Raw genomic sequence first — 25,566 nt, 5'->3', positions numbered from 1 at the left:
TCTGCTTGACCCGTATCCGTTGAATTCGACGTAAATTTTCATTTCGCAGCTGCGCGCTTCGGTGAAGACAGACAGAAAACAAAATTGAAGTTTTCCGAAGAGAAAGGACAACCTGTAAAATCTGGTTGCGAAACCGCTGGTTCCTTGTAAATGTTCCATTTAAAGTGAAAAAGGCTCGCCGGCGTTAGTTAGCCTCCACCGGGACGGGCGTACTGTCATCAAAAAGCCATAAAACAGTCAAACAAGATCGTCCGCAATTACCGCGAGACAAACAACAACTACACCCATTAAAACACCGTAAAAACGCTTGCTCGAGCTGTGATCGGGAATGAAAATAATTTGGCGACCGTGTATGTCGGTCAATGTTACGGTCGTTAAAAGTCGCCGGTCCCCGGACTACCATCGTGTTCGGTCGAAGCGGGGATTGTCGGCGAGGGCCGCCCGGATAATTTGAATGTACCCCGAGAACAAGTTTCACGGGACCACCCAATCGGTTCCCGAATTTCAATAATCCCCGGCGATTCCGGCACGGCAGTCGGCATCGGGCGATAAATGGCCGCGGCGCGAGAGGTGCCCCTCGGAGCGCGACAACGCCGCGTGTAAATCAGCCTCCGCCGGGAAAACTGGGCGTCGTAAATCATAAAGCGGGAAGGATCGACAAAAAGCGAGCCGCGCGACTCGCCGTTGCTGTTTCTTCCCATCCGGGGAAATTACGTTTTAATCATCGATACAAGTGCATTAAGACCGCCGGCATAAATTACTAAGCAGGCAGCCCGGGCTCCGCCGACCGGCCGGGGCCACCGTTTCGCGAGTGTGTACACGCCCGTGTGCGCATGTGGTTGCAATTTGCTTTACTGCCTCGCGCTCGCGGGTCCGCGGTAAACCGTTTGTGGTTTGTATTCAAATGGCCGCTGCACGCTCCTTTTATACACGTTGCTCTCCGGTACCGTTAGATTCAATAGCAGTGCCACGGAGGCCGGCAAGCCGCGCCGAGAGATCGATGTTATCGGGCCCACGGTATCAAGGAAAATCTCGCGTTATGAGTAATTCCCCTGTTTGCTCGCCTCGTAAACAAACCGAGCCTCGGCGACCATCGCCACCTTCGAACTTGGCCGAACGCGGACACACGTCGCGGTTATCGGGCGTCTGCGCGATGCAGCGCGCGAGAACCGTGTCGCGTTTATTATGTTGCTTCGTTTCGAACAGTCGAATACTCTCAAGCGTTTGCAAACAGAGGTTCTTGAACATTCGGATGCGAATCTACTTGAGGAGCATCTTAGGATGGACAGTCTTGATTAAACACTTGTAAACCAACAGTCCCAAAATCTCATGCATAGTAGAATGAACAGGCTTCAATCGCTACAAAGATTTGAGTGCGCAGATTCCATAATTAAACTTTGTCAAAGCGGTATACTATGCATACCTAGTGTACGTAGCTAAATGAAACTCGAAACGGGACAACTCTACAAACAGGCATGCTTTACAAAGAGAATCATCTTCTCAAGCGTTGCTAGTCACCGGCAAGAGCAACCCAAACTATGCTAACACAAAGCGTCCACTCACCCCAAGCAGAGACATCGCCTGCAGCGTCTCTTCGTTGCCCTCCTCTTCGTCAGCTTGCTCGCCATCAGCCGGTTGGTAAGCAGCGCATACCTCCCCCGCCTCCGCTATCAAAGTATCGCTCGAGTCGCACTTGTTCAGGTTCGTGTCCTCGGTGGTCAGCGTTTCCAGAGACACCGCCTCGTTCCTGTCCTTAGTTACCTTATTGGAGTTACTTTCAACAACCGCCGCCTGCTCGTTTATAGAATCCCTAGCATCTTCGTACACAGAAGATCGACTTCTTCTCAGATCATTCTTCCGATCCTCGTCGAGCAGTCTGGCCAAAGCTTCGTCAGGCGTCTCGCCATCGTCGACGCTCTTGGGAGGATTTTGCGATAACGTGGCATTGTCCTCCTCGACGGCCTCCTCGGCTTCGGAAATCCTGTCGGCCGAAGCTTCGCGCTGTTTCTCGCGAGGATCCACGTCCTCCGGTGACACGAACTCTTCTAAATACCAGGAACTACAGTGTTCCTGGCGTTTCTTGTCCGAGGATGATTCGTCCCCTTTCGACAGCGCGCCCTTGCATTTCCTAAGGTAGCTCTTCACCTTCTTCGTCTTGCTCTTTCGGGACTCCTGGTTTCTAGGCAGCGTGCCAGTGTCCGGAGCTTCGCTGGACGCCTCCGGCACTTCAGTGATCTTCGGAGTTTCATCCTGGCAGCCTTTAGTCTTTGTTTCGGGTAGATCTTCGCTGTTGGTGCAGGGATCGTTTGGCTCTGGTGCCAGAGACCAAGTCTCCTCTTTTTCCGGGACTCGACGCTCCGCCGGTATCACCTGAAACAAAAAGTTCAAACGCATCAGAAAGTGTCCGTCAAGTTATTATGCATACGAGGTATCAGGATTTAGACTCCTTCGGAAATTAAAAGTGAATGTTGCTTAGATGAAAACTGGATGGGTCAAAAGCTGGATTAGGGTCGCATCAAAGTGCATAGGTTGGAAACTGGGTTACGTTGAAACTAAATTGCACTGGGATCTGATCGATCCGTGTTGGGAAACTGGGTCAATGACACTCGAATCGCTCATTGATCGCAGATTAAAGGTCATCGTACCACTATATCGCGTCTAGGTCCGCTTCGATAAGTTCTCGTCGCTGCGAACAGCATAGAACATTCCCTGTCAAAAAATCCAGCAGAACGGCGGAGCTCTGAATTTTATTGAAAATCGGAACGGACGCGTTGCGAACTGGTGTTTAAAGATGAAAGTCGACAAGCAATGGCATTGAATACCCGCAAAGCTGCAACAAAGACCAGCGGCTCGCGCGCAACTGGTTTCGCTCACGTTCGCGGATCTATCGGTTTTAATGAAAGACCCTTTGTTATCGGCACCAGAAGCCGTCGCCAATGGGAAAATCGACAGCGGCGGTCGGCGAAAAAATCGGCCGGGGCCCGACAGGGGACGGAAACGGGCGAGCTCGCGGCGAGAGCGGTCATTCGATTCGATTCGATTTCGCAAGAGCCGCTCCGCAGTAGGCAGCGGTTGCGGAGGTGCGGCGTACAACTGTATCAGCGGCTGTCGGCCGGGGTTCAGCGCCGCATAAAACAATGGGGCTTATAGTAAATATCGTGGACGGCGGCGCCGCGGCTAATATTAACCTCGAGCGGTGCATAACGATGATATTTTACGCTACGCTTCGGCGGCACGTTCCCGCGCCGCGCCGCGCCGCACCGCACCGCTCGGCGTCGGGCCGGGCCGGGCCGTGCCCATAAGATCGCCGTGAATACAACTTCCTCGCATAATATCTCCGATTTCATAATGCCCGGCGACTTCCTGGTTTCCTGGATTCTGAAATACAACGATGCTCTGATCCCGCGCGAAACGCTCAACGTGAGTCACGCGGTCTGAGTTACGGAGCCGAGCGCGGCATCTCTCTGGCCGGAGACTCTCTGGTTCACTGTCCTCTTCACACGCGAGGATTAGCGTCTCTCGGGGCCCCGAACCCGGCGCATGTATCGACAACCTGGAAACAGCCCTTTCCATCGCGAGTCAACCAGATTCGGCCACACATCATCCCATCCGGCCAGCCGTCCCCTGTGTCCCTCTATCCTTCCGCTGATCCTCGGGTCCGCCTTTTAAACGGCTTCGCCATAAATACGATCTTTAGGATGAAACACGGTTATATTCTAAATGATCCTCGGGGCCTGATCCGCTCTTCCCTGGTTCACTGTCCTCTTTATATGCGCCGGGAACGGTATCGGCCGACTCGTTACTTAACGTTACTTGCACGGATATCGCGCTGCGGGCTAACTTCTCGATGGATTGTTAACACTTCGGATGGACGAGTGGGACGAGCCGGAGCCGAGTGCACCTTTCACGGTAGACCGGTACGGGGTTACTATGTGCTCTGACGTCAGGTGTTGCGTCATGCTGCCGGACAAATCGCTTCATTTGTTAGACGCAAGGATTATATATGTTTTCTTTATCCTCGATTGTTCCTTCCTCCGTGGTGTTTGCATAAAGGAAACGGTTTGAAAATTATGTCGCAAGACTGTCTTGCATCCTGACAGGGGAACGCTTTACGAGTACGTCTCGCGCGTTTTAAACTACCTGCGGGGATGTTATGGTTTTGCGGGCAATCATCCGCTGCACTACAATCGCATCGCTAACCAACTATGTTAAAATCACAAGTTCGAGCTTCCTTTCGCTAGTTTATTATTAGACCCCTTTCCCACCCCAGGTTCTTTCCCAGATTCTTCTTTTGCCTAGTCTCTTTACATTTCTCCTAATACCTTCCGTAACACCTTTCCTAGTCCCTGACCCCCGTCGACAAGCATCATCTAGCTTCTTATGACATCTGCATCGCTGCAAAGGAAGCAGTCGAGCTGAAAATGCAGTCAGCTGGCATCCTCGTTCATATTCCCAACGATCTACGCGCGATCGGCGTTTAGCTCGATAAACGGCTCGTTCGCGGAGACATCAATCGCCGCGAATCAGGCGCGCGGCGTATTCAATGCAAACGCGGAAACGACGGACGAATATCTCTTCCTTAATAAGTCTGGCAAACAGAAAGACCCGGTGTTTTTGCGGCGGGAGTCCCGCGGATCGACAGCGAGACCCGGCTGGGTTTTATCGTTCGAGGAGTCTGGAAGCAGCGGAGATTGAATCTCGCCGATGATGCGATAGCGAGATGAGGCGTGGGAGCGAGCCGAAGAACTAATCTTTCGAGGCGAGCAGCTCATTCAAAGCGCGTGTCTCCCTCATCTCGCGAGGTTCCATCAAGAGGGAAAGTTTGCCGGTGCACACCGGTCCTGTTCTGCTTCTTCTTCTTCTTCTTCCTCTTCTTCTTCTCCTCCTCCTCCTCCTCCGTTGTTGTCGTCGTCGCCGACGTCTTGTTCGTCTTCTTCCATGGCCTTTCGTGCCGGCTCCGCGTGGCTCGCGTAAAAATATCGGGGGAATATTAAACGACTCTGGCAGCTTATTGTGAGAAGCAAATTGATGGAACGCACAGGAGTACCCTTTCTCTCTCCCGGAACTCGTAGATTTATTGTTCGAGCGACGCTCGCCCGCTTGTACCGGCGTTTTTCCTCGAACCGGGGAGCTTTTAATTTCCGTTTGGCACCGTTTACACAACGGATAGATTCTGTGGGAAAAACATCGCGCTAGGTGGAAAGAGGATCTGCGCGTAGATATCTCATCGGATAACTAGGCTTGTTTATCGCAGCCTGGTCAACCTGTCGAATCCAATTTCTATTGTCTGAGAAATACCTGCGCTCGCGCGCGCGCGCGCGCGGGTCGCCATAATTCACAGTTTAGCCACGGTACACGCTGAGTAAACCGCGCGAAATTTATTATCGCGTCGTCTGGACACGAGCCAACAGAGAATCAAAAGCAATTTCACCGTTCGAAATTTAGAAACCTCTCAAACAAATTTTGTGCAATGTGTCGTGTGCGACTCTGCGAGTTCTCGATACGAAAGAAATCACTGACCATAAAGCGTCTACGAGGCTCTTTAAAACGTTCGAAATCCGGCAGGAGTATTTAGACTTTTACGACCGACACTTTCTCCCCGTAAAAACGCCTAAAATCCTCCTGCTCGTTACAAGTTTCGCAACCGGAAGAACGAACGAGACCGGCGAGAAACGCGTCGCAAAAATTGCCCCATCGTTGCTCACTGTCCGAGAGGATCGACGCGTTGCTCGCGCCGAAAACACCGATTAAATCGTCAGAGGGTCGACAGCGGAGAGTAACGATCGGCCGTGCACAATCATTCAAGCGGTATCTTCTTCCACGGGCGCGACAAGGTGTTGCGGGGACACGTGAAATCGACGCGTTCGGCGTCGTTCCGCGTCGGCCGGCGTCGCGGCGGTTCCGCGGCGCTAAATCACCGGCGCGCCGGAAGCGTGGGCGAGAGAGATGCGTGCGACGTAAGTGCGTTCCCGGCGCACGGGAACCCGTTAAGACACTGCCGGCACTGGTAGGGCGCACCGGTAGTAGCGGTAACGAGAAGTTACCGATTGCCGATCCGGCGTTTATAAATGGCCGCAACGTGTGTACTCGCCGTTGCGCAACCACGGCCGCTAAAAGGGTGCACCGGGATAATTGCGCAACAATACTCAACGAGACAATGAAATATCGTGTAATAGCGGAACGGAGGAGCGACAGTGCTGCGCCACTTCGGAAGCGTCTTTGCACCTGGTACAAAACAACGGTAGCCGCCATTTTCTTCCCTTGCAGATAGATTCCTGTCGATGACAGTGAGGCATTTTTAATGACAACATAGTAAACGATGATTCAGTTGAATTTAGTTTCTTGGAAACTTTCTAAGAGCACTGAGATTATCGTGTCCTTTTGCAGGGCTTTGGACCTAGCGATGCTACCCTGAATTATTCTTCAGTTTGCAAAGATACAGGAAAGTCTTTGCAGAGAAAGTTATTACGCTTTAGATGTAGCTTACATTGTGAAAGGGTTGAGGTCATGTTAAGGTTATTGGTGCCTTGGTATTGTGGAGTTCCCTCATTTCATACAATCGTGGTATTCAGTTATTTTGCTATTAAATGATGGAGGCCCCATTCCGTGGACACCACATTTTCCGATCGGTAACCAACAAATCGCGGTTTACGACGAAACTTCTCGCGGATTAACAAGACTCGGCTATAACGGTGAATTTAATCGGCCATTGGAACTAGATAACGTGCCCGATTACCGACCGAACCTTGAACAAGCGTTGAGTTAAGAGTCTCGGTCTCGTCCGGCGAGCTCGCAACCATCGACTCTCTCTCTATCCCTGCGAAATTTCAGCTCGAAGATTATCATGTATTGAAAATTTCCGATTCCGACCGTAATTTACGACCCACGTAGTCTCGTTAGCAAGGAAATTATGCGAGCGAACCTCTCGTCGTATTCTAAGCCGAGACAAGTAAAATACTGCACCCGCAATGATAAACAGTGCGCATCCTGCTTCAGATTAAATCGCGTACGTATCTCTTGAATTTCGATATTTTATTCTACGTAAAGTGCTTTCGTACAGCGTTCGATGTACTATATATTCAGTAACCGAGATTTCATTATATTTTACATGTCAAATTAATCCTTTCCTTTTCAGGAGCACTACCGAAGTAACCTACCCGATGGTATAATTAGGGTGAAAAGTGTCATTAATTTCAGAAATTTAGAAAATCTTGGAGATATTCAGGATTTTCTAAGTCTACAAAACTTAAGAGATTTTTACACATATTCTACAGAATCTAGCATATTATTTTCTTGAATTATGATTTCTTCTATAGCTGATTAAATCGTCTTCGTCCTTAGTTATTTTCAAAATAAAACGAGACAATTTTTGCCTTTTATATATATAGTGCAGTTTTGCTTTTATAATTAGAAGAAATTAATTTATCTGACTGGTCTCATATTTTCTGTTTTAAAATTGCTGAAATAGCAACGACTCTGTTACAAAAGCTAATTACATAGATATCTCGAAATTTCTAAATAAATGCAGTATTAAATTCGATGAAAATAATAACTCTCTTCACAGGTCATCGCAGCAACCGTTCCTGTAATTCGAATTTATCTTGGCGTTTAAAAACTTGTCGCACGTAAAGCGAATATGGTTCGATATTTTTAACGGTGTTTCAACTACTATGTTTGCGGTTCGAAGAGGTACTTAGAGGTCGCTACCAGGAGGAATCGCAACGATCGCGACGATTCGCGCTTGCAAAATTAATTCCTCGCCGCGAACGCGAACGGGTTCCTGGGAGAGGTACGCTTTCCATGAGATAGCCAAGGGGAAAAGGTCTCAATTAATCTTCCTCGTCCACCCCCGTGCTTAGGTGGCAGCCAGCCAGCGCCGCGCGAGAGAGTCCGGTTCCCGAAGCCGGGTCCACTCGTCCGGCGACAATGTTAATTGGTCCACGCGTAATTTATACATCGGTACTCTATCTGTCGGCCGGGGGCTATCCAAGCGGAATGGATCGCGTTAGGAAACGGTGAGGAGCGTCGCGGACGACTTGTTCGTAAATCACCCGGCCCGGCCGCGACGTATGAAGGAACTTCCTCGTCTGCTCTCGACCGAGACGAGCGATGCCTGGACCGTTTTCAACATTCATGCAAATTCACCTTTTTTTCTTGGCAGATCCGGACATACATTCTATTTTTCTGCGTGACCATTCCAGAAAATTCAAACCGAAGCTGGAGCAGATAGTGTAGGTGTGCCAATTACTATGCCATCCCTTGGTTAGTATAACATTACGATAATTTCACTTGTATTTACAAGCAACGTTATTTAATCAAAGACGTTTTATTTTATAAAATAATATAGTCATTTTCAATAAAATTGTATCTGTTATTTTCATAGCCGAATCAAAACTTTAATTTCTTAAAATGCAAAGACTAATTTTTTAAAATTCTCATATAAGATTTGACGAGTTTTGCCGTTAATCTTGTTCTAACATTTAAGGAAAACGTTGCAAATAAAAATAAAAAAACTAAAGCCTTTGTGTGGGGTGACTTTCGAAAAACTGCTTTCAATCAAGTAGCTTTCATTGGCGACTATACTGGTCATGAAACAAAATATCACCATTTTTCATGAGTATACTGTTTAAATAGTTGACTTTGAATTTTTCTATTAAACTATATATTTTATACAAGCATCGTATTTAAACAAAATATGAAGATAATAAAAAATACACAGCATAATTCCAGTAACCAATATATTTTTCAATGAAGTCGCAACTGGTTGAACAACATACTAAACATCTGCTACTTTTTAACGTTTACATCGTCCCACTGCTTCTCCAGTTTAAATCACAGGAGTTCGACCAACTACCAAAAGGTGTCCTCATATTTTTTCAAGCACAGCTCTTGTATCTTTGTACACGGGAAGAATACAGTTCAGTAGATAAGGGAAGAAGAAAGTTGGCAGACAGACACGGTCGAATGTTATCAAAAAAGTTGGACACCGCGTACATAATTTACGGAAGTGAAACTTTGTTGAAGCGTCTGAATAAATGCGAGAAGACTCTTTGAGCAACGTAACTATCGAAGAAGCATAATGCGAGAAACATGGTTAATGGTCTCCCACATGGTCTTCCCATGTCAGGAAGCACGGTGTGAAAATTGTACGACTACAAAAAGCGAAGACAATATACTCCGATGTTCCTAGTAAAATTCGATCGTAAAAACGAAGTCCCCCCATGGATAAATTGCTCTTCGCCCGTACGAGTCTTGTTCGGAGGTTTCTCCCGGAGTTGGGTACGCTAAGCAAACACGCCGAGGACGCAGCGAGATCACTGCTTCGGCTGCGTGACGCAGCAAGAACATCCGCTCGCTCGCGTAGAAACTTAATTCTGATTAACGACCACGCGTACGGCTACCATTCGACGTTTACTCGGTGTTTACATTCTGTCGGGTTTGTTATTAAACCGGAATCGAGCAGGAATCGATTGGGTACCATAGAAAGCGGACGCTGAACTATGACTTTGACGATGTACATGCTGGATCATCGTGTTTAATATTTTTCAACGTTTAATCATCGAGTCGCTTTGCTCATTTGTCTGCTCGTCTAACCGTACCATCGTACTTTCGTCCCCGAACAGCGAAAAAGTACGCAGCTATTATTCGTTCGCTATAGTCGACAACCTGTAAAGAGAAACCTGTTCACTTTTTCGACTCTGCTTTCGATTTTTAATTCTGGGAATGCCTACGATGAAATATTAAGCCAATTATCCTATCTAAAAGACATAAATAGATGCCTTCTCCTACAGTCCATATACGTTGAAATAAATGGATCCTATTTAGAAGCGATTCAGGTTAGGATCATAATCTAGATTTTGGTGCAATAATCGAACTAAATTGCTAGACTTTATTCAACAGTAAATTCTTGGGGATATATTTATGCAAATGGTAAATGAATTGTTTATCGTATTAGACGTGATACGAAACTAACATCTTTGAGTTTTCTACAGAAAATATTGTTATTACTATTTAAAATGTAATATTATGAAAAATGTTAAGAGCCGTGATAACTTGTCGTTCGACTCTTGTTTATTGGATTCGGATCAGAGAAACTTAATTGCGCGCAAACATCCGCCGTACAATTATCGCTCCATCGTGTAAAACTCAGTCGTCGATTGCAGCGTAATAATTTTACAAAATTCCCCAAGTGTGTCACCAGCCCACTTTACAACCACTTCCCTGTGCGACATAAATTAACGCTAGTCACCCAAATCTCGCCATAGTCGAAAAGCCTCGTGGTGAAAGCTAGTTAAGGACCTCGAAAGGAAACCGCGAACGAGATGACCGTCGTTCGTTCTACAATGTGTAAACTGTTGATCGCGAGGCGTTCATAACGCGGGGACAGACGCGCGTGCGGACGCGCGAAGTAAATCGTATCGAGAGACGGTTAATTAACGAGAATCACCGTGAGGAACGCGACGTAACGGGATCGTTATCTCGGCATCGCGATCGAAACGACCGAATTAACGGCGACGCGTCGATCCGTTTCCAGCAATCGACGAATCGGCCCGGCTCCGCGAGACACGGTGTCCGCAATTATGCCCGGCTCCGATTTTATTTCCCGCCGATCGACCGCACATCGAGGCTCCTCGAAGACCGAGCGGAGCCGAGCGGAGCGAAGCAGTGCCGGCCAAGTCGAGCGTGAAGCCTCGTGAAATTCGAGCTTAAATTTCACCCGGAGGACCATTCACGTCGCCGTGGCCGATCCTCGTGAAATAAGGTTATTGAGATATAATCAAGCGGCACCGGCCAAAAGCGAGCGCCATGGGAGGAATCGGTAGACACGGATGACGAGGTCCTGCGCGGGTTTCACGTCCAAAGAAGAGAGAAACTTTTTCGGCTGAGAAAGAATCCAGCGAAGGGGCCACCCGCGCCGCCCGAAAAATCTTTCGAACTTTCGACGTTCTTGCGGCCGGGGCCCCCGCGGTTTTCGAATTTTCTGCGATTCGTCGTCCAGCTGGTTTTGCGACCGGGGCGGTAACGTTCGCCTCGGGAACGAATCAGGATTTTCTGGTGAAAAGAATACCTCTGAAGAGTGGTCTCACGGTGTTCCGGACGCCGATGATTGATGTTACTAATTGACTTGTATGTATACAAGTTAGAATTATAATGGCGTAGTCATGCTTATTTAATTGAATATATTGCTTAAAAGATTACGGTACAGAAAAATTGTGGATACAGGCTAACAATCATTTTTAATTAAAGCCTGGAACCTCTAATTTGAGGTAATGTTTCTCGATTTTATGTTTGATGCAATATTGCCACTCTTTAAATGTTAAACCATGTTTGTCATATTGAAAATTGTCAAGTTTGATGAAATGTATAGACTTTGTATGTTTTTCGCATATTTCTGCCAATTAATGCTAATCAATTTCTAAACATAAAGCAGTACAATATTATAAAAACAAGCAGTCCAATATGAATATTTTTAAGAAGTATTGAGTATTTATACAGTCCTCGGTCCGAGAAGACTTTCCTGGACAACATCGTAACATTATAACTACTTGAAGCCTTTTAATACACTTTTCAATGGCGCTGCTTACCTAAAGGAAGCTTAATAATTTCCATTTACATAATAGCCTTGGAAGGAGTTTCTATTATTTAGATTCTACTCAGAGAATTTGTTAATGTACGAATAAAATCGTTGTACCTATTGAACAATTTATTAAGGATTTCTCAATTATTTATCTTCGATTTAACATCCTACTACGACCGATTAAAAGAAAAAAATGAAGATTTGTTTACTGTTCAGGGTCACCTGCAGGTCGAAAGTTAGACACCTTTGATTAATTTTGAATCAACCAACTCGCTGCGTATTAAAATTAAATAAGTCTATAATTTTCAACAAGAAAAAACTGTTATACATTGTTCCCCGTATTCGAATAACACGTATAGAGAGAAATATTTGTATACGAATAACATTCGTATACAGAGAAAACAAAAAACACAGAAGGGTGTTTCGGGTAAGATTAAGAGAAAAATATCGAGTGTACCCAGGTGTGCGCAAGTTCATCAGGTGCATCGGAGTGAATCGCAGCTCCGTGATAGACGAACGAACGGCAGGCAAATTTGGCGTCTGTCCAGAGCGAGTTTCCAATGAGGTTCCCATTATAACTCGCCGCGGATGAAGCGGAATTTCATTTACGAACCACGTACCGGTCGTCCTGCACGTTACGGTAGTAACGAGTGTACGTGATCACCATAATACACGAGATCGGATGAATCGTGGCTGCACGCCTGATTTATTTCCCCCCCTCGTAAAATCCGCGGTGGAAGACGTTTGAATTATTGGGATCCGTGAGCGGGAACGGGAATCCCGATCGAATAGCCATACACCCCCGACCATACTTTTCCACCATTTGCATCTCGAATTTTAACGTAAACCTACCACTAAGCATTTATTCCAGAAAAGAAAATTTTAATCTACGATTCATCGCATCGCGATGCAATGATCGTTCAGGGGAATTTTGAGTAATTGAAGAAAAGTGGTTTATAAATATTAAAATTTTTAAATTTATGAGCAGGTGATAATACATTTTTACTATAAACGGTAAACTGGGAAGCAGTACGCATTTACATTTAGAAATATTTCATCACGATTACGACGAGCTCGAGTAAAATATAAATTATTATCTCCTTTTTAGATAAATATCTGATAATATTTTTCAATTTTTAAATATCAGTCTTCTAAGATCTTTTAACGTCTTCCGCAAATACTACATCTCGTATCTCGTCTACAATCACTCCTAAATTCCGACCCTGACCTAACCTAGAAAACCAAAAAAGACCCGAGAATTTTTTAACAAGATCAACGAACCCATTCTCGCGTGGCAGCCATGACCCGAGGCTGAATTCGAAACGCAGCAACGCAGAGATTTCTGACGGCCGTTGCTTCTCCACTTGTCGCGCATCCCCTGGAGCAAGCTTTCGAGAGTCAGAGCCATGGGTCGGGAGGGTAGGAAAACACACGCAGCCACCGCGATTAACAGCGTGAGGGCCAGTTTCCGGGATAGCTGTCAGCAGGAGTCGCTCGATAAAAGAAAGAGGAGGGAGCGGGTTACGGTAGCCTCGTCGAAACGTGCGCGGGTCCAAGGGCAAGGTGAGGTCGGAGGGTCGGAGGGTCGGAGAGAAGCTGAAGAAAATGGAGAAAATGGAGAGAACGGGAGACGGACAGATAGAAAGGAGGAGGAGGGGTTGGCTGGGGCTCGGCGGGAGCGACGTGCCGCACAAAGCGGCGGCGCTTTAAGGGAGAAAAAGCTTTTTGCTACTCGGGGTTGGAGTCCCCGAAGCGACTTCCACGGGGCTGGGAGGCTGCTCCGTGCATCAGGGGGAGGTTAAAATCGATTTCAGCCCCACCCGGATGCGATAGACGCGGCGGCGTGGAGAGGGAAAAAGTGAGAGAAAGAGAGAGAGAGAGAGTGGTGAGGTTGCTAGGAGAGGAGAGGAAAGGTAGTGCCCTCGATTCTTTCGCGATGGTAGACGTATCGTCGAGGCCGGGGAGCCGGCGTACGGCTATATCGTGCTTTATAATAAGATACTTTATCGACGACGCGGCAGGTATAAAATCACGAGATATATCACTTGTCAGGAGCATCCACCGGCCCGGTCTATCTCTGGGAACGAGTCCGGGGAGAGCCGAACTCGAACGACTTCCTGCGCCTTGAAAGATGGCCCTTCTGCCCTCCTACCCTTTGCGGCACGTCTGCTCCGCTTTTTCCTTTCCGAGGATTCCTCGGGCCGCCCTTGGGGTGGCTTTGCGTCTCCCCGATTTTTCTTTCGTTACCCCAGACAATGAACTCGCTCCCTAATAGCTCGCTTTTTATAGTCGCCGTGGCGATGTTTGTTATCTGCGATTGTACGCTCCTGCAGAGATCTGCACGGATTTTTGTGGGATTTATTTGACAGTCGGCGAGCTTTCTCAGATTGATTTATTCGCGAGCAACGCTTTGAAGTATTAGGTTGGAAACTATGAAACGGGCGTCGCAGCTGAACACGGACTAAACAAAAACGCCCGTTTCATAGTTTCCAATATAATAATATGTTCGTTATCAATTTATTGTAAGATTTGTAGAAGATAAGTGAACATTTTCAGTTTTGAATGTAATTGGCGGCAAATGTTTAATTGAGAAAGTGTTATTTAAATTAAAATCTGTCGATGAAGTTTGTCAAATTGAACTTGTTGCATTTGAAGACATTTTAACTCAAAATTTAAATTAGATTTTTGGCTTACTATATTTTCATTTGATACGATATTTTATGCATGTGAAACTAACTCTTGCGACACATACAACAGTTACACTTTTAACAATTTATTAAATATTAAAAAATAGAGATCTATAACCTATAGAATTCTATGACTTCACGTCTTGTAAAAATTGTTGAATTTAACACAATACACCAACAGGATTTGGGACGATTATTTTTCTAGAAATGTTAAATGTCGAATAATGAAAGCCCACCTATGTGATCTGACGAGTTTAATTTATACGCTTTTACTGTACATTGTACATTCACATAAACCGTAAATAATTCTTACGAACTGATTTAATGCGATTCTGCACGACAGAATTTCATATCACAATTTGCTAGAGTAATTTCAGGAAGAAAGCCGGATTTTCCGGTCAATCTCTTTCAATTTCGAGGACCATTTACTTGATTCTACGTCCAGAAGCAGTGCGGTCGCCGCGACTGCAAGGAGAATGCGAGTATTGATTGGGTTTAAAGCAGCCACTTGCTCGAGAATCTGGGCCACACCCAATTTTGAGGCTCGCTTTGCACGAGAGGAGTCGCAAGAACGTTGCGTCAGGTGTTTCGATATGAAACGCCGACTGCTCGATAGCCCGCCGGTGGGAGCTATTATAAAATAATTGCTGCGCAGAGACAAGAGCAATTATTAATATTAATACGTTCGCGGAATGCCACGTCGAATCCGGAACGCGAGAATAATAGCGGCGCGGCGGTTTGTTCAAACGCGAGGCAATTTCACATCTTGTTAACTTTTCAAACGCGACCTTTTTCAATTAGTCTTCACAATTAAAACGCGCGGAGTGCCCCCGGAAATGAATTGCGCTCTCGACGGAGAAAGCGAATCATTTTTCTGTGTACGGTGAAACAGTGAGGAACTTTTCGCAAAACACTTCGGTCGAGAGCAGAAACATTGTTTGGTAAAACCTGTGACAACGCGTACAGAAAATGCAGATGCATTGTTATAGGAATATAATAAAGTTGCATAATACTTTCGATCTAGTGAGAAAACTTTTTATAAAAGATACGATTTTTCTGTTTATTTACTGCGAGGGAAATACACTGACGCACAGCATTTTGATAAGAGATTCTTGGCCAAAAATGAATTCTTGTCATAATTTTTTGTTAAAAATTCTTACGTTCCAGACCACTGTGGAACGGCTTCACGAGTCTCGAAAAACAAGTTACTCGAGCAGAAGCGACTCGGCTAATGATATTGTCAACAGAATTTTTACGACATACGCCCACGTCCATGGAAACGGATAGCAGAGGCACAAGAAGCACGGTATAGCAATCGTTTCTTCTCACTGTCGCTCGAGTATTTGGTTTCCCTCGGTCGCGGCATGCATAATCTTCTATCCATCAATTTGTCTATTCTGAAAACCAGTAGAGAAAGCCTCTTTCGTTCATTCAGACGGTGTACACCGTTGAACTTCACCTCGCCGGGGACCAGTTTATTTAAATAGCAAATCGGCTGAGAAATGGCGTGGGATCTGTCCCATTAGCGAACAGTGACGTTGAAAAATTGAATTTCAGCCGACGTCCCATTCTATTAACCGGAGGAGACGAGCCGGGGGGCTCTGACTTCGTTAAACATTAATCCCGCGTTTAATAATTCCGTGTGCCGACGAATTTCTGGGAACGATTTTTCAATTTTATGTTCGTCAGAATTGTGGAAGATCAGTGACACGATGGTGTCGCGAAAATCGCGAGAAAAGCGCATGGATTGTTTAACTGATCTCTCGCAAAATATCCTATACTATAGCACAGTTTTGTGAATTTCAACCCTCATCGAATCTCTGCCATAAAGCATTCACAGTAACATTTATTCCTTGACAGAAAATGTAAAAATACTATTGCGGTACGAACAGTTTGTTATAGAAGATGCGAAGCCATGCATAATCGGTGTAAAAAGTATTCGTACAATTTCCAAAACGGATTAATATTTTTATCTACAAAATACGTCTTTGAACTTTCGATCGGTTAAAGGAGTTGAGAAAATATTATCTTTTAATCTGCAAATTTTTGAGGACAATTTTTATGTCATTGTCTGGTAATTAAATCCCTCTAACATTGTAAAAAAAAATCAAAAAATCGCTAAAAAAATATCAAAAAATATCACTTGGTTCAATTATGAAAAGTTATTACGTTTTAAGGTGTACGAATACTTCGTGTGACAACTATATACTATAATACATGCTGTTCGTAGTATAACACTTTGCTGATAATTATGGAAGCAATTTTATATCGAGCTTCATTTAAACAATTATATAATTTGATATTTTGAAGCATTAATTACTACTTTATGAATAAATATGTTCCAGTCGTTAGTAAGCGTTCTGAGAAAATTTTCCGTAAGCAGAAGATTAAAGCGTTTTCTTGAAGACAAACATTGCAAAGCAGGTTTAAATAATTATTACAAAAAAAAATTAATGAAAATAAAAATTAATTATTATAAAAAAAATTAGTTCACAAAGACTAGAGTTCCGCAAAAAATGCATTTTGCTATCGGTTTCCTCGATGCATGATATCTAAAAACGAATGCGTTAAAATGGAACACCTTACCCTAAGAATGAACTTTCTGCTCTGTGCAAAAAATCTTCTCACCCACGCAAACATGGCGCACGATCATCGAGGCCACCTTCTAAAATTTTCGTCAACAAACTTCGTGTAGATCACACACTGGTCCCCGCGGTAGTGATCGGTAGACGGGCAACAACCCGGCCGTCGTAGTTACTAGTTTGTTTCGGGTAGTTTACAGTTTATTTGCGGTTGTATTTATTGAATGAAGCGCCGCGCGCCGGTCGCTATGAATAGAAACGAATCGAGGCGAGGCGGTGCGAAGCGGCGCGACACGACGCGACGGTGCGCAGACGATGCGTTAACACACATATCGGTGTTGTACAATCAAATATTGACGGAATAGATATCGCGAAGCCCGTCGGCGAGCCCGCTATTCTTGGAGCAAGTGTATCCCCGACGAAACTTAAATAGCCAACTGCAGACGCGATTATTGATTCGAAACTGCATCGACCGGCGCTACCCTCGCGGTGCCGGCCGATGCACGGTTCTCTGTTGGCCTACTTCGACTCGACAACGCTACCTATAGCATGGCAACCCCCGGCGCGGTGCGCTGGCAAACTCCGTGCTAGCAGCTAGTCGCCAGGCACGCACACGCGACTTGCTACCGATTACTTTCGCAGTTTGTTGAATGCCGGAAACTCAACAAACATTTGCACTCGAAACCGTTTTAATCAGAGTCAGGCAAACTTTTATTCAGATAACGGATAAGGATTAACGAATGCAATATTATTCGAATAAATATTCGGTCGAATACAAATTTATCTGGATCACAATTTGTCCGTATAAGATTTTAAATAAAATATTTATTATAAAATATGATTTCAAATAAAAGCTCATTCGAATAAAAGTTCAATAGAATAAGAAGTTATTTGTACAGGAATTAATTCCATGAACAATCGATTTGAAAAAATTGTTATAGTAATTCATTCATTAATTTTGTTAATCAATTACCATTATTATTCGAATAATTTTAGAATCTCTACTCGAATGATTTTAGAATCTCTATTCGAATAATTTTACTAGCAGACTTTCGCTAGGCAAAGTGTCGATTTTCCCACGTCGACTATAACACACCCACCCCCGACACTAACAAACTGGAGTTCCTATTCGCTCAGACGACAGTGTGCTCTGATGTGGAGAGCACACGGAACGGGATCGATTCCTCGTTTCCACAAAGGAATACGTGACGTTTCGCGCCGGACGAGCGTAACGAGCGGAAAATCTTGCTTGCTTGACTCGTATGTTCTAAAGGCTTATTCAGAAAACCTGAAGCCGCGGTTCCACTCGAGACAACTATCTGTTGATACACTCTTACTAATTTCCAATCTAAACGCAGTTTTAAAGAAAAGATCCTTGTTTAGACAGTTCATATTTGGAATTATCTCCGAATCGATTTGTGGTGCAATATTTAGGGATATTTAGCTGCGGTTCCACTTGAGACAAGCGATCAACTGATCGACCCTTATTAATTTCTAATATAGTCACCGTTTTAGAGAAAAGTTCGTGCTTTAAGTTTGTAATATTTTCTAAATTGATTTACGTTTCAATGTTTGGATTATTTAGCCTCCATTTGAGGCAGACGGTCACCAAATTCTAATATTAAATGAAAAGCTCGTCAAAGTTTCCTAAATCTAGTATTCTCCCTAAATTGATTCGTGGTTGAACTCAACGATCACTCTGACCAGAATTCCGAAGAGAAATTCCCAATTCGGTGGGGAAATAAATTGAAAGGACCAGCACAGCACAATGAAGTGCGGCGATACAAAATTTCCGAGATCGATATCGCGGCGAACACATCCGGAATAAAAGACGATAAATCCGCGGCGTCGCGGCACTTCGGGTGAATAACAAACGCCGGGCGTCTGTCTCGTAACTTCGGGATCAAGATAATCAAATACTGAGCGCGAAACGCTCAACAGATCCGCGCCGGGCAAACGCGTATAGCATTGTGATCGAGTATCATAGAGAGGCCACGTAAACCCGTCAACGGCGACTACACATTTCTCAGGTTCCACGTAAAAGCGCGGTTCGGTTCCATTTGACCGGTGCACGGATTTTCCCAGCACGATCGCGGTTTGAATACCGAATCGTTTTTTAAAGGCCTGTCCGCTGCGAGAAACCGCGTGTCGATACCATCGAACGTACACCTCCGGACAACGGTTTATGTAATAACCGCACCGGCGCGCGGCGCGCCGTGTCTGAGCAAACCGTTTCGCCGGAAACGAGGCGATCTCTCGGCTAACAGTTCGACTGCTTAAAATCCGTTAAACCGATTTTTTGATCGGGCCGAACGTGGATTCAGACGTTGACACAGAGCCCGGATCACTGTTGCCGCACTGGCAACCTCGCTTCGCAAATAATTGTCTTTACGTTTATATTCTCACGTTCCACGAGATTGTGCTGCACATTTTTCTGGATCAATTTTTAGCGGAAGCGATTTTATTGTGTTCAAATACGTCACGTTCGACGCCAGTTTCATTCTCCCGGAAACTCTGTTTGATTTAGGATTATGGTATTCTGTTCTTATATTTACGATATCGTTGATTTTTGGTGAGCGAGGCTATGTGTATTTCATTGTTCCATTGTTCGCCTAACTTAATTAAGGTCTCGAGTATTGGGTAAAGTAAAAGCTTTGAGAACAATGTCACGTCAAGATGCAGTTATGAGACATATTAGGTCACGTATCTACATCAACTTTCTGCTAAATGATCAAGTTTCTTTTATGTAGATATTGTTACATTAACTTTTAGCCTGCTACGATTATTATAACAGGAAAGATATTTTCGTTTAACTCATATTTCACTTAAACAATTCTGATTCAGTACAGTGTCTAACCAACGATAGTAAAGTTAGGTCCTTCCCTATTACCAAAAAATCCATAAATCCACGTACATGGACGATAATTAAAAAATTTGAACATCGACAAAAATCGTTGTCTATGATGCCATTAAAAAAGTCCCACTTCCGTTACTCTACACGGATGCGTAAATCCAGAAAACGTCATGGACACTTGATGCTATGTATCTCCTGGCGATTAGACTGTTCCGTTGTTCAGTAAAAAATAGAAAAGGCTGATACGAATGAGTAAAAATAGTTTCTACCGAAAAAGCCGGCGCCGGAGATCAAAGCGGAACCAGTCGCAAATCAGGGCTACAATCGTACACAGTCAGCGAAGCTTTTGAGCGTATCGCGCGGACACCGAGGGACGGTAATTAGAAACGGTAAAATGAATTAAGCTGTAAGTGGCTTTCTCCGTTCCGGCGAGCGGCGATAATTTATGCAGGAAAGTTCGCATTATGCCGCTAATAGGGCTGTTTCGACGATATATTTATAGAGCGGTTTCATAATACGTTGTACGTTATACCGGAGCGATAATTAGAGGCACGCCGTGGCTACCACACGCCGGTGTATATCGTTCCACCTAACTTTTCCCATCCGTTTTTCAGCCACGATAAACCTGCCCGCCGCCGCGAGCATAAACGTCCGCGGCCGCTGAGTTACGGACAGCCTCATGCGCGCGCGACCAGGTGAATCGGTTCATCGGGAAGGTGTCTTTGAGCCGCACACCCGCGCAACCCGCCGATTCTACCCGATCGGCGAGCGCGCGTAACAAACACGCGGGGCCGCTACCAACCGATCGTCCGCGACACAATGGCCGACCCGCGCACCGGCAATAATCGTCTTTTATCCCGAGGAATCGCGTGCGCCGCGGACCCCGGCAAATTTGAGAAAGCGGAATGATTGGTATAATTACGCCCGGTAACCTCGTAACTTCCACCGTGCTTCCTTACTGCCGCCGCGAAGCCGGCGAATACGCTCGCGTCGGCCACTGTTCGATGCCGCGCACCGTGTTCTTATTAAGGATAACGATGATAGCCGATCCTGTGCGTTCGCTGCCGCGGCTTTTCGCCAATGGAATTACGGCGCGCTACTTCGAGGACACCGGAATCTACTCTGCTCGAGAACTTCCAGAACTCCCCTGGACAATGTGGTATGAATTCTTGAAGACCTATTTCCCTGGCTGCCTCGTCATTTTTTCGCTTGCGATATTCAGACGATTTTCAGCAGCGTGGGCGCTAGGCATTGAGCGATCCTGTCGACAGCGCGCTTCAAACGATTATTTACACCATCCTTAACACTTGACTAAAATTTCAAGGTACCCTTTTTTTAAAAAATGATCGACTAAATTTCTTATCGATGGATTTAGTGTTGGGACTATTTTTTGATAATATATTGAAGAAAATAATTTTCATAGGTATCTACGAAACGTCAGAAAGCGATAGAAACAATGATCATCGTAAATCGTTTGCAGTTGCCGGTTACTGCACTTTTATGACTGGCTTAATACTCAACGTATTAAGAGGCCCATTCAGAATTTTATTGCTACGACACTTTTCCTTAATATCTTTATTTCCGAGTCGAAAGAAGTCCTGCACTCTTCGCATCATTTCGTCCTGTCGCAAACTGCTTTCGAGACAGAATTAAACGAATGTTAAATTTGCCAGGAACTTTCACGTTCGAAGAAACGATTTTGGATAGTCTCGCGTCTATACGACGTCAGCATCGATTGATCATAACCGAATATTAATTCGGATTCCCATTGAGAATCTTTTCTGTCGCGAGGACTTTCATCCTCGGCTGTACACATGAGAAACACGTTCGCGGATCCGAGAAAAGGTACGCTATCTCGCGGATCGTTGTAAGCTTGGAAGTTATCGACGTTTCGGGGGACCATTAATTGGAAATGAGTTTGTTACACATTTTACGAGACGTCAGACTACCGTCGCGGATTCAGGAACACGAGCGGGATGGGTACGGGCCCGGGAACAAGCCGCGAGAGACAGGCCATATTAGATTTATGTCGAAAGCCTGAAAACGGGAAGCGTGTCGTGGTGTCTCTCGGCTGCGTCGCGTCGCCTCGCGTCGTGGTTATTCGGTTATTAATTAACCGCGGCTCGACGGGATCCCCGGACGGTTTTTCAGCGATGGCTGTGCGCAGCCAGCGTCGTCGACGACGGAGAAAGCACGACGTCATGGTACCAGAGTCCTACAGGATGTTGGATTAGCAATGTCTATCTTGGACATGTTCGAGCTATGTTGCGAAATATGTTTGCGCGCGATGTTGTAGTAAATGTTCAGCAAAATTGCTCGAAATAATGGAGATTAATAAGTGGACTGTAAATTTTATATATTTGAAACAAACGAGCTACGATTTTAAATGGCAAAATAATTTTAAGAATATGAAGAATTTACATATTTTAATAATATTATTACATGTAATAAAATATTACTAATAATATTTTAATATTTATATATTATTTTGAATTTACTAAATTATTAAAGAATGGGCTTTTCATTGAGTTTCCGTTCTTTTCCCAGTGGTGCAGCCAACTGTTGTTCATTCACTGGATGGAATGTTTTGAGAGAAACATGATAAATGGTTACAAATCCGCAGAATTTATGAAGTTTCTTGATCAGAGAAGTTCAATGAAAGAAATTGTACGTGGATTTTCATTTTCATTCCAATACCAGCCAGTGAAAGCGATAGATTCGTAGCATGCTTTTCCTCAATAGTTATGATTGCAGGAATTTGAGACGAATCATTCGAATTCTCCTTACAATTCTGATCATAAAGCTGATGACTACACGTCAGATTTTATGCATTTATGTTAAACTTGAGTAGTTACAGTTTAAAATAAAAGAATGATTAAATTAATTACAAAATGCAAATGTATTATTTTTAATTTGTTAAAAAAATTACTAAAAGAAGTAATTTACTATCTCGTTTCTGTTTTTGACAAGTAATGCGAACAATTTTTATTCTGCATAAAATCTGCGCTCTACTGACGACAACTGCATGCCTAAATTACTATTACGACTGAAGTAACGCGTAAGTCGTCTGACGCAACAATTGTACGAAAGCAATGTAAACAGAGTAGTCGAAGGGCCGGAGCAAGAAGACGGTCGAAAAACGTGTGCCAAGAGCCCGGCTAAATTCGAAAGCTGCTGCAGCAAAACGCTTCCATCGGCTTCCGCGATTCGACGAGGAACGAAGCAATCGCCTGGCGATGTAATCGCGCGGCTACTTTCTAGAAAACCGATTAAGTCCCGGTGCCCTAGTTCCGACGGGAGCCTCGCAACCGTCGAGAATGCTCAGAAAATGGAAAAGGAAGGACCGTGGACCACACCAGAGTCTCCGTTTTGATACAGTTACGATTGTGCCATTCCTAACATTGGAGACATTCGATCCTTGGCGACGAAGCCTCATTTACTATTCTTATAACATTTTTCTTGACGGCTGCAATATCGTTTTAAGAACCAAACATTTTGTGTTTAAATTTTTACTAGACTTTGCTAAGTTTGACTTGTGATGGAGATTTTTAGTAACTACTTGTTAAGTATGAATACGGTTCTTTTCTTTTGAGGCGAAATCAAGTTCAGTTCTCTTATCATTAGTATTTAAGTAATGAAAGAAATGTAGGTACACAATAAATATCTACAGTAGTAGTTATAGTAATTGTGAAGAAAATGGCACGCAAGGGGTTAATACGGCTTCATACTTAAAACAAGTTTGTTTTTCAACTAATTTTGCACTCGATTTCATTTTGAAGTCGAAAGAACGTTGAGCTTTAAATCACTTTGAACTCGAAACAATTGTCTACTCCACAATGCTACCAGTAGCGAAACATTAAGTTGGAAGAGCATTGTAAAAACATTTCCAGTAAAATACAGGTTAACAGATCCAAATTATTAACGATACCATGAAGTACATACGCTGAAATCGTTGTCGCATGCAAATTTAACGATCCTTCCTATCGAATACTGTTCCAAAATACCTCTTCGATTATGTGTAATACGAACCGACGCACGAAACGCATCAGAATATAAGTGAATCACAAGCAACCACGATTCTTCGGCCACAGAAACGCCTCGAAATGCATTCGAGATTCGAAAGTTCGACGTTCGCTTGGAACGCTTTAGAAAAAGTGAGAAAGCAGAGCCGCCAGGACGCTGGAGCGGCCGCGCGAAAAAAGTGCCTCGTCTGGAAATTGCATCGGCGGCGGTGCATCGTAGGCGCATCGTAGGCGCATCAGGCTGTTATCTCCGTGGAGCGCGAGCGCCTGACACCGGAGGGCGTGAGGTGAGAACGAGGTGACAAACGTGTGCACGAGTGACTCGGGTCCGTTTGACAAATGGACGTCGAGGCACGGCGACATCCCCTGTCTGGGTCTGTGGTCCATTTAGGCTCGCCTTGGGACTCCGGTCCCCGCGATCCACCCCCGCAGACGATTTTTCACGGGTCGATAAGTCGAGTAACGGTGACGGGGCATGCGAGGGGTCAAGAGTTCGGAATAGGAGCACGGAAAGTGTGTTCGCGTCCGAGGACACGGTATGTATGTACCTTCTTCCGGCGCAGCAGCTTCCAGTCGAAGTGACTCATCCTGTTCGGCTCGTTAGCCTCTCTTTTATCGTGAGCTGGTTCTCCGTTCTTCGTCCGCGGCTCCTTTCCTCCTGTTCTAGGTTCTCTCTCGTGTCACCCGGCCGGTCGATTTATTCCCACGGTGTGCACGGTCTGGCTCGAGCAATAGAGACAAAGAGACAAAGCAAAAGAGAGAGAGAGAGAGAGAGAGAGAGGCAGAGCGAGAGAGGCAGAGACTGGCGGCGGGGGAGGGAGAGGTGAGCAGAGAGGCCTAAGTTTCGTTGACGCGTTTCAACGAGAACGATCAGGACGACGAGCAGCAGGATGAGCCCGAGGACGAGGACGACGACGACGACGGCGAGGACGAGGACGAGGACGAGAGGGACAACGACGAAGAACACGACCGACACGAGACGCTATGGACTTTGCATTCCCGACACGGCATCCTCGCGAGCCTCCACGCTGAAATCCTCATTGTTCTCCGGTCTCGCGCCCGAGGATACGTGTCCTTGGTATGGACAGCGGCATCCGCCCACTCGGGATGCACGCGAGCGGCGCGGGATCCTGAGAGGGAGAGAGAGGATGAGAAAGAGTAAGAAAGAAAGAGAGGGAAAGAGAGAGAGAGAGAGAGAGGGAGCCGGCCGAGAAGTCGCTCGCTAAGATATTCGCCAAGGCCTTCCGGGTGATTTTTACTTCGTCCACTTGGTCGTTGCGGTCGTGGTCTTGTTGCTGCTCGGTTTCGAGGCGGTGCTTCCCTTCAGACTGCTCCACTCAGGGGCGCTCCACGTTAAAAGGATAATTCTCGCGTGTGCTCCATTTAATAACATATCCGTAACGTTTATCGCCGACCGGGACTCTGCGGGATGATTCTCGAACTTCCCGCGGTTCCGCGCGATGCTGCCAGCGCTTCGATGAAATCCAGACCGCCGGACGAGGTATCCATTATGCTCGAATCGCACTGGCAGGAATCCCGAACCCTGTACCGTCGAACACCGAACACAAAGAAGTAGGAGGGGGGTGGCACTTCACTGGGGATCAAAACTAGGATGATATCAACACCACTGACGGCCACCGGCGGTCACGACTGCGGCACGGCTCTCGCCGCGAACGATCGATGGAGAAAAGCGCCGTGGAAAAGATCAACGCGACGACAATGCCGCACACCCTCGCGTGACACCTTTCCATCCGTCTCGAAGACAGTCACTCCCGTCGTGTCCCGTGTCTCGGGCCTCGCGATCCTTCGGACGAACGTAAATCCTCGGTCCGCCTAGACACCC

At 45.5% G+C, this 25,566-nt stretch overlaps 1 protein-coding gene across 5 annotated transcripts in view; it reads right to left on the bottom strand.

Annotated features, from left to right (window-relative positions):
* Positions 1-25,566, bottom strand: part of LOC144473601 (uncharacterized) — a 505,151-nt gene that overhangs the window by 453,554 nt on the left and 26,031 nt on the right. For 4 of the 5 annotated variants that reach the window (XM_078187617.1, XM_078187615.1, XM_078187616.1 and 1 more), the window contains one exon: positions 1,564-2,370. In XM_078187617.1, coding sequence (XP_078043743.1) covers positions 1,564-2,370 — 807 coding nt within the window. Of the gene's footprint in view, positions 1-1,563; positions 2,371-24,271; positions 24,428-25,566 lie in introns of those variants that run through there. The other variant, XM_078187619.1, reaches the window with a different exon arrangement.

This window comes from Augochlora pura, chromosome 7 (genome assembly GCF_028453695.1).
Source record: "Augochlora pura isolate Apur16 chromosome 7, APUR_v2.2.1, whole genome shotgun sequence".
NCBI classification, from domain to species: domain Eukaryota; kingdom Metazoa; phylum Arthropoda; class Insecta; order Hymenoptera; family Halictidae; genus Augochlora; species Augochlora pura.
The sequence above is the reverse complement of the archived record's forward strand: the minus strand, read 5'-3'. Positions and strand labels throughout refer to the sequence as shown.